Here is a 10,022-nt window from a genome sequence, read left to right on the forward strand (position 1 = left end):
TGAAAAAGAAAAAGGAGAAAGTGTTATAAGAAGAAAAAAAATGGTTAGATTTTTTGTTGCAAAAATAACTTATTCTCTTAGTAATTCTCATGCACTAATAAGTTTGAATAGGTTCATAAATAAATTTTTTTAATTTTTAAATTTTAAAAGGTTATAACATTAATGTTTTTTTTGTGACTTTTTTTTATTTTTTTTGGCGACTTTATAACATTAATGTTTAGTACAATATTTAAAATGCTTATGAAAAAGTTAAAAATAGTAACTTTTTATAATAAAATTTTTTTTATCACTATCCTTTTAAAATAAACATTTTTGTTTAAAAATTTTTAAATAAACTTATTTTTCAAAAGAATTTAATTAAATTGTTTATTTAAGCTGACTAAATAAAAAACAAAAGTGAGTATTAATGAAGAAGATCTAATACAGATTATGCAAGAAATTTCAACAGAAAATTTTCACACGAAAGATTCCATCTACCATGTTGTTGTTGTTATGTTGTATTTTATGTGTTAAATCAAGGGCTCATGACAACTTCACGTAGCCGTTTCACTCGAGCACAAAATTAAGAAAATGACTCGTGGAATGGCGGGTTCAAAGTATGCAGCTAGATATGAAAGCAACAACGATAGTGCTGGCACATTGCTAAATGGAAAGGGAGCGTTCAATCATCACTTAATCCAAGTAATGTACTTGCCTCATAAATATTTGATGTGTCTAGCATTGAATTTGATTTATGTGCTGGCACCCTAAGTTTTTGCTTTTTGTCTTGTGCTAACCATTTCTTGGTAGCTACTACTACTCTCACAATGACTTTTGCATAAAACGCTGGAACTTCTAGTATTCATGTATTTTCTATACATCATCACATATTTTTAAAACAATTTTGAAAAAAGCCCGTCAAAATTTAATTTTTAAAGTTTTTTCTGAATACATCTTTCTATATTTAGTATAGTTTGTTTGTCAAACTTAAATAATCTCTGAATAGTAATTTACTCCTACTTTCGTTAACGAATAGATTGTACAACTTTTCACATGTAGATCTCACCACATCTTCTGAATAAAAATAAGTAAATTGATACAATATATTATATAATATATGAAATAAAATTAAATATAAATCACACATCTCTTGTTAGATTAGGGGTGGTAATTGATAGGATAAAATTTGGATCCAACCCTAACCCTATCCATTTTTAATCTGCGGGATTCGACTCTATCCGCGAATTACCAAAAAGATGCAACATTATTATATAATTTGATAATAATTTAAAATAGATCTAACTTTTATGCAAAAAAAAAGTATTAAATTATCAATTAATGATTTTCTCTTAATAGCTAAGAATTTTTTGCATTTAATAAAAAATCTTTCGTTCAATATCCACTTGAAACATATTTTTATATAAGTATAACATATACATATATAGGGTATAGGTTAATCAAGTAGGGTTGACCTACACAAAAATCTTACCCTTCCTGTTGCAGATCAGATTAGCAACTCTACTCGACCGAGTTGAATCAGGTTAAATATCAGCAGGTAGAATACATGTTGCCATCCCTATGTTAGACATCATGCATTACTCGTTAACAAAAGTTAAGGTAGAATCCAATGTTTTGCCGGTTATAATGATACTAATCGAAGTTGTGTATACATTGGTTCATCCGTTCATGGAAGGTTTTGTTGTATGAAAAAAGATGGAATAAACTTACTCAACATCTGAAATATAATATACAATTTTTAAGACTAATAAGTTCAATATATAAAAAATTCAATAACAAAGTCCTCACTAATATAAGAAACAGATTCAGCTTATAAGTTATAATGGTGTGTGTATGTTCTTCCTCTTCTCATGTGTGTGTGCGTATAAGATTATATAAAAACTAGCAGAACAAAATATGAAAACATCTTAGCTAAGCTCTCATCTCAACCAAATGATATTACAAATCAAATTTATGAAACATCACGCCATCCAAAGAGAACCATTGAACTACAACAATCTAAAACTTTTACAAAAACTAATGCTTCTAATTAGAATTTGAAGCACCAATACAAACCACCACGATTTGGCCTGTTTATCGTCTTAGCCAATTACGGACCTCTACTGCCGGAGATGCCGGGGACATTGCTGTCTAGATTCTGGGATAGATTTGGCATACTCTACAAATATAACCCAACCATCCAAAAACTGTATAGAGTGGGGAAACAATAGTTAGCAAACACCCAGAGAAATAAGCTTACAAAGAAAGAGCTAATTAAGAGCAAAATGCGAGATCAACCTAGCAGAACAATTAACAAGAGGAACTTAGCTCCTAGATCACATCAGCATGAAATAGCTAGAAAAAAAAAAAGCTCATTACAAAAAGTTTTTTGGAAGTGTCTAAAGCCAAGCTTTCATGAATGATGGAAGCATTGTTGACATTTGACCTTTTCATCTTCTAGATATTGTTCTGTTGCCACATTCATTAGCACTTAGTATCACGAATACATGTCGTATTGGAACCTAATTTGTATGAAATATGCATGCATTCATTTGAAGTAAGGCAACAACGATGTTATCAACAACAAATTCTTTATTATCCCCCCATATATCACAGGTTTAAGCATAGAGGCTTAATCCAGCATACCTTTCCATTCATGTTTTCGATGCCCTTTGCAGCCTCTTCTATAGTGGCATATTGTACAAAGCCGTACCCTTTAGAACAACCTGTTCTATCGATCATCACCCTAGCTGAAAACAACACAGATGAAACCATTATGAATTATGCAGATCCTTGAAACAAAAACAACAGAGATGTCAAAGTGTTAAAAGCAGAACACTATGAAAGTTATATCTACTTAGTACTTAGAGATGAGAAGAGGACAAACTGCGAACAACTTCGCCAAACTTAGAAAATTCTTGGAGTAGGCGTTCGGATGTCGTCCGTTTGTTAAGCCCTGGAAAATTAAAGATACATAGAAATTCAACACATTTGACATTGTCAAAGAGAAAAGGATTTAGCCAAGCAGGCCAGATAAAGATTTTATAACCCAAATCAACTCATTTTTAACTGATAAAGTATGAATAATAAGAAATTCAAAACGATAACTCTGCTGAAGATCTCTCTTGGTATTTGAAATTTAAAAACACATAAATGTAAGTAACAGAACTAATGAGTACTGAGTAATTATGAGTGGATTAAGCATCACATGAGAAATATTTAAGTTCCCTTTCTAGAAAATCCTTCTCCAACATCAAATGAGTGGAAAACAAGTACCCTAAAAGTCCAAAAACTAGCAATTTCGGTTAAAATTATGCGCAAAAATGCCAACACTTGCTAGTTGGAAGTTACTAGTTAGTTCCTCATCAATCATCACTCATATATCATATTATCAGCGAGCAAAACCCATATTATAGCTGAAAACAATAACTATGTACAACTATAAGCCCTCACTAGTCTAAATTACACTGAACTCCACACAAGCTACGCAATATTACATACAAACACCATTCTATTTGCAAAATTATACACTAGTCTCTCCTAAACACTAAATCAAAGAATCCAATCACCTATCTCATGGAAAAGGAAGTTAGTATAATTTACCCTAAATCCAATTAGGCATATTGAACCATTATAATCATGTGGCATATAATACAAAAAACATATTCGCAAAGCAGAGCCGCAGAGTTGAATTACTGATTGACAAACTTATGAAAATAAAAGTTGAAAGGCGAAATTCTAATTTTCTTTTTTGAATTTTTCTGAGCTCAAAATCAACGAGGAAGTAATACATTATACATACCGGAAACGAAGACGGAGGATTTGGGCTCCACCGCCTGTCGAGCAAACACTGCGGCAGTAGTCGACGGCGGATAAGCAGAACGGNNNNGCCGCCATAAACCGCGCGACGAAGGCTGCGCCGCAGCTGTAGCCGCTGCCACCCTCAAAGCCATTGGCAGGGTTTGGGATGTTTGGTAGTTACGGTTTAAGCTGAAAAGCAATGTTATTGTTGCCGTTGGGGAGTAAAAATGTTTTTAGATTCTTATGTTTTATTCATTTTTAAATAAAAGAATTTAATTTTAAAATTAATTAATTATAATTTTACTGTATTCTAAACACCTTCTTAATCAATAATAATCTCAAAATTGATTTATTTAATTCACTCGTTTTATCCAACACCACAAAAATTGATGAAAGAATGAAAACAAGTTTAAGAGCCGTATTCTGATTGCTCACTATATGATTTGAAAAAATTTAGGGAATTAAGTACGGTATAGGCCAACTAAACTAATTTCTTTTATCTCTGATATTAAAATTTTAAAAATTAGGATAATGAAAATTGATATTATTTTATAAAAAAATTTAGAGAGTCAATTACCACAGAAACTAACTCAAGCTAATTCTTTATATTTTTTATTTAAAAATTTAAAAATTAAGATAATAATTTTTTTTACAACAGGTCTATTTTTTAATTAATTAACTCTAGTTAACTACATCCTAATTGATTCCTAAGGAAACCGTTATTTTATTCAACAGGTATTAATGTTCTTATGGAAACTGGAAAGTCTATCATAATGTGGTGCCAGTTTTAGCTAATATTTAGGATAAAAACTCAAATAAGTCAATATGAAAAATTTTCTACACAAATTTGCAAAATTAAAATCTACTTTGTGAATCTACTAATGCATATTTATATATAATTTCTGATTCGAACTCCAATTTTACATGCTGGTTCGAATTATACACTTATTAAAAAATTAATAATTTAAAAATTAAAAAAATATATATTTTATTTTATACATTAAAAAAAGCTAACAAAATATTTAATTACGAGACTTATTTAAAATATTAATGAGCTATTATTTCGAATTCCATACGTATAAATTATCCGCTCATCAGCTATCAATTCGAATTCCATACAATGCTCTTTTGTCCATTTTTAATAGTTCATGAATATTTTTTAATAAATTTTTTAAATAAATTTATTTAAATTATACTACAAAAAATATTTGATCCTATGCAAAATAATTTAAAAAAATTGTTTAAAAAATGTTAGGAGTACTAAAAAATTTGTAATGTTTTAATAACTTAGGTAAATACATGCATGTACTCAAATTTTAAATAAAATACTCTACATAGTCAATAATAATTTAGAAATGAAAGAAAATATTTTATTTCATATAAAACAATTAAAAAAATATTTTATTCTATACAAAATAATTTTAAAAAAATGTCTTAAAAGATGTTATGAGTATTATAAAAATTTGTAATATTCTAGTGATTTAGGTAAATACATGATAAAAATATTTTTCTTTAATTTCTAAATTATTATTGACTATGTAGAGTATTTCTTTAATGTCGTAAGTCATTAGGATATTACAAATTTTTATAGTACTCCTAACATTTTTTAAGCCATTTTTTAAAATTATTTTGCATAGGATCAAATATTTTTTGTAGTATAATTTAAATAAATTTATTTAAAAAATTTATTAAAAAATATTCATAAACTATTAAAAATAGACAAAAGAGTATTGTATGAAATTTGAATTGATAGCTCATTAATATTTTAAAGAAGTCTCGTAATTAAATATTTTGTTAGCTTTTTTTTAATGTATAAAATAAAATATATATTTTTTATTTTTTTAATTATTAATTTTTTTAAATTTTTAAATTATTAATTTTTTTAATAAGTGTATAATTCGAACCCAACTAGTTCGAATTGGTGTGTGTGTTTGTGTATAATGATTCGAATTAGTGTGTGCATGTGTTTGTGTATAATTCGAACCCAACTGGTTCGAATTATGTAGAAATAGAGTTCGAATCAGGCTGATTCAAACTACATATAAATGTGTATTGGTAAATTTACAAAGTAGATTTTGATTTAGCAAATTTGCGTAAAATTTTACTCCTTTAGTTTATTATTGTGATTTGCCCTAATATTTATAAAAAGTTAATTAAAGGGGCGAAGATAATTTCTACAAGTACTCTATGGACAGATACTTTCACAATGCGGAATTTCTTTATTTAAATAAAAAATTCTATATTTTTCAATTTAAATGATAATAGAAGAAAGTATACTTTTGTATATTATATTTCAATTTTGTATTCAATTCAATTTTAATTGCTGAGTCTATGAAATTAAGGATAGTTATTAAAGACTTAAAGTTGATGGAACAGAATAATAACTAAAACTTGTAAACAAAAAATAGATAGAATTAAATTAAATAATTTTGGCAAAAATTTAAATAGTATAACTAAGTGATAAAATTATTTTTTATATATTATGAAAATTCATAAAATATTATATATATAAAAGATTTTACTAATTTTTTTAAATTTTTATTAATTAATTTTATACAAATTAAAACAAATTACAATTTATTTATTTTTATCAAATTATATGATAAATTAATAAATATTAACTTGAGTCTTATCATCTTATTTAACTATATTAAATTATATGAGAAGTTGATAAATATCAACTTGAATTCTTATTGTCTTATTTATTCACAATATATAATTTGCTAGTAATTTATTCTTTCATAAAGAAAATAATTATAACTAACTAACTTATTCAGTTTTGCCTAAATCAAAGATGGCAACTAATTAGTTTATTTAAATGATGGAAAAGTGTAGGGCAGCAATTTTATTTTATTTTGGTCAGTATGTAACCAGCAGAGAAATGTGAGCCATTGGATGAAATCTCACACCAATCTCATACCATCAAATCATCATTGATGGCTAATTGATGGCTACCAATCACAAATATTACTGGTCCCTAGCATTGTTCTTAAATTATTACTATATCAACTTATTTCTTTAATAATCTATATAATGTTAAAGAAAAAAAATTATATTTATTTTGCTAAACTATAAAAAATATTTACGGGAAAATATAATTATATTTTAAAATATTTTTTTAATTAAGAAAACTTTTCAATATTTAAATTCTTTAACCTTATTACAAATAAACTTCATCCAAAACTCAGTCCATTTTCACTGAGTCAAGAAAAAAAGATTTAATTAAGCTCGCTTGAGTAACACAACTATCATGACCAGCATTGCCAATCCCATAAAAGTTCCTCCCATGGCCATAGTAGGGTTCATGAAATTATTTTCTTTTGCTGTAGTGGTGGTAATTCCAAAAGCATGATCACAGGATTTCTCATCAGATATTGGCCTAAAAATGTTCTTGACATAACTCGACATGCTGGTTACCATCTCAGCTACTGTGATAGAAGCCTTGTTCAACATGGTGCTCATATAATCAACAAGGGCATTCCCTAAGTCAGAATCAGGTAACTTTTCTATTTCCTCATTGGTTAAACCCTCTTCAACACCAGCTGCTACAACACAAATATAATTTGTATTATATGTACCTAGCTAGTCATAAAAAAATGTACCAGAATATATTAAATATTTCTTCCAATATTTGTTATTATTTTTTTGGGTAAAGTACAATTTTATCTTTAACATTTGAACTAAATCTTAATTGCATTTCTAGAATATAAAATATTATGTTTTATCATAAATATTTTATTTTATACTATTTTCATCCTTTAGTTAAGGTTAATATTTTTTCTTCCAAAAATATTATTTTTTATTATTATCTTTTCTTTTATCAATTTCACTCGAAAATTACTACAGATACTATTAAAATAACCACAATAACAATTATTTTTATTATCTTAAAAAAGATGATAATAATAAAAAAAATGAATAATTAAAAAAAATTTAATTAAAAAAAATCCTAAATAAAACCGAATAAGATATTTGAAATAAAATTAAAACTTAGTTTAAAAGTCAAAAATAGATGAAAATATATGTTACCTCTAATTATATTTTAAACTTTTAGTAGATGTTTTTTTTTAAGTTAGGAGTGAGACTCGAACTTAGACCTCTAAATAAAGAGAGAAGATTATGTGTTTGAATTATAGTTCTTTGGCCTAATAGATTTTTATTGTTTTCATATAAATTATGTTTAGATATGATAATTGTTAATATACTAATTTAAAGTGACGAATATTTTAATTCACAGAGTATTTAAAAATGACAGATTAAAAGGGAAGAGAAGGAGGGATTAGTGTGATTATACGTTACCTTCATAGAGTGATGATTTGAAAAAATCCTTGAGCGCTGGATTTTGCATGACAGCATTCCACACGTTGGAGTCAGAAGCAATAGAAGCTACAACATTCTGATTAAGGCCAAAAGACAAGTGAAGGTTCAATTGTTAGCAACAAATGAAGGACAAACACTGATTCAAAGAATACTTATTTTATTTAGATCCTCATTGCCCTTGATCGTCAGTCGTGTTTAAAGTTATACAAAAAGAAAAAATCACTGATTACATACATGTGCCTCGGGATTTGAGCTAAGCAAATGAAATGCCTGATGAAAAGCATTGATTGGGACAGAAGGGAATGAAATAGTAGTGTCATGGTTGATATAAGAATGATTATCATTGATGTGAGGAGACGCCCATGAAGCCTGGCTTCCAGAATGAGAAGAACACTCCGATTTAGAACAACTCCCACACAGGTATATCCTTCAGGACCAAAAATAAATAATTAAATAAATTTTAATATAATGTACTACATTATTCGTAACAACTATATCATCAGGTTTATATAAAAATAAATAGACAAGGATTTACACCTAAATTTTGGTAGTTGGTTTTAGTGTAAAATGTTTTTGTATTTGTATATTGAAAAGTATTGTGATTATAGAAAATGAAGAAGCCTAAGTAGTTATGTAAATAAATACGCATATACTCAATAACTATATGAGAGACAGAGAGAGCACTTCTCAACGGCACTTTTCAGCTCCGACGCGGCGGCTTTTGCCTCTTCGAAGCTCGGAACAGTACCGAACACAACTCTCTCCACATTCGGCTGAGTGTTGTCAACATTGGCCACTACCCAATCATCAAGATCCCATGGCGCCGACGAGTAAACTGGCGCCACGTCCCCAGCCATTGCTAGGAGCGGTGGTGGTGACGACAGCGCCTCCGGCACATGTCGTGCCGCGTTGCGCAGTGAATGCTCCGCCACCTGGGACGACAACCCATTGAATCCGCCGGCAACCTTGGCCGCTGACCTTATTGCTGCTCCGCCGCCCATGATGAAGACGGTGAAATGAAAAAGCAAGAAGGTGGTTAGCTTCGGAATTTAGAGAGAAAAGAGCTTGGTTTTTGAATCCGTAGATTTAATCAGTTTTTATTGTGATGAAATTCTTCATGAGTAAAGAAAATAATTTACTGTTTTAGATTCTTGGATCTTCCACTAGTGTGTTACCGTACGGTGCAACCTTTTGAATTTCCGAAATTTCCACGCGTCTTCAGCTTTTGTTCTCTACAGTCTACATAACTTCCCACACGAACCCTTTCAATTAGAGGAGTTCAAATTAAATTTATTCAAATTAAATCGCTCATTTAATTCAATTTAAATTAAAAATCGATTAAAATGGTACTAATTCGAATTTGATTGAATTTTTTTTTGTAAATTGTTGGATCAAATTTTGAATTTATCTTTTACAACCAATCCAATTCAATCAAAACTACACAACGTGTTATAATATTATTATTTTATTATTATGTTTACAATTATACTTGTAACATTCAATTTATTATACTTTTTATATTTTTCATGTATTATTATTATTTAATAGATGTTTTATGTTCAAAATGTAATTTATTTATTTATTTTAACTAACCTATAATTTTATTTCTATTGTTATGTTATCGTTGATTTTTTAAGATATTGTTAAGACTTGTTATGTCATTGTTGGTTATTTAAAATTTGATATTGAAACTTGTTATATATATTTAATTTTTTTAATTTACAAAACCACAAATCTAATCCAATTCAATCCAAACCGCTCAAAATTGAATCGGATCGGATCGAATTTTTTTAAAAAAAATCATCCAATTCAAACCGCAAGTAAACATAGTATTCGGATCGGATGAGTTTTTAACTCAAAACCGATCCAAATCGCACCACAAACGCCCCTACTTCCAATGTCTCTTCTAATTCTACACTAAAATC

General features: G+C 28.3%; 2 protein-coding genes across 3 annotated transcripts; both read right to left on the minus strand.

Moving 5' to 3' along the window:
- Positions 1–1,744: 1,744 nt before the first annotated feature.
- LOC107462341 (organelle RRM domain-containing protein 2, mitochondrial) lies at positions 1,745–3,985 on the minus strand. Its single transcript, XM_016080916.3, has 4 exons — positions 3,779–3,985; positions 2,864–2,932; positions 2,623–2,726; positions 1,745–2,183 (listed from the first exon to the last, which is right to left on the minus strand). Exons 1-4 carry the CDS (start codon positions 3,927–3,929, stop codon positions 2,097–2,099), a joined length of 411 nt encoding a protein of 136 aa, XP_015936402.2. The 5' UTR covers positions 3,930–3,985; the 3' UTR covers positions 1,745–2,096.
- Positions 3,986–6,938: 2,953 nt separating this feature from the next.
- Positions 6,939–9,151, minus strand: LOC107462355 (uncharacterized). Of its 2 annotated transcripts, none has more exons than XM_016080925.3 (4): positions 8,782–9,151; positions 8,332–8,524; positions 8,077–8,173; positions 6,939–7,319 (listed from the first exon to the last, which is right to left on the minus strand). In XM_016080925.3, exons 1-4 carry the CDS (start codon positions 9,096–9,098, stop codon positions 7,000–7,002), a joined length of 927 nt encoding a protein of 308 aa, XP_015936411.1. In that variant the 5' UTR covers positions 9,099–9,151; the 3' UTR covers positions 6,939–6,999. The 2 variants fall into 2 exon arrangements, with proteins under 2 accessions (XP_015936411.1, XP_020985131.1); XM_021129472.2 differs by having other exon boundaries at positions 6,939–7,322.
- Between the last annotated feature and the right edge of the window lie 871 nt (positions 9,152–10,022).

The sequence above is a fragment of the Arachis duranensis genome, chromosome 8 (assembly GCF_000817695.3).
Source record: "Arachis duranensis cultivar V14167 chromosome 8, aradu.V14167.gnm2.J7QH, whole genome shotgun sequence".
NCBI classification, from domain to species: domain Eukaryota; kingdom Viridiplantae; phylum Streptophyta; class Magnoliopsida; order Fabales; family Fabaceae; genus Arachis; species Arachis duranensis.

Bases quoted from the DNA above. Each gene is read 5' to 3' on its own strand.
- LOC107462355 (XM_021129472.2), bottom strand. From the start codon at position 9,098: ATGGGCGGCGGAGCAGCAATAAGGTCAGCGGCCAAGGTTGCCGGCGGA. The intron at 8,174-8,331 runs GTATGTAATCAG...GGCCTTAATCAG, and splicing joins GCTCAAATCCCGAGGCACAT to AATGTTGTAGCTTCTATTGC. The intron at 7,323-8,076 runs GTAACGTATAAT...TTTGTGTTGTAG, and splicing joins CAAATCATCACTCTATGAAG to CAGCTGGTGTTGAAGAGGGT.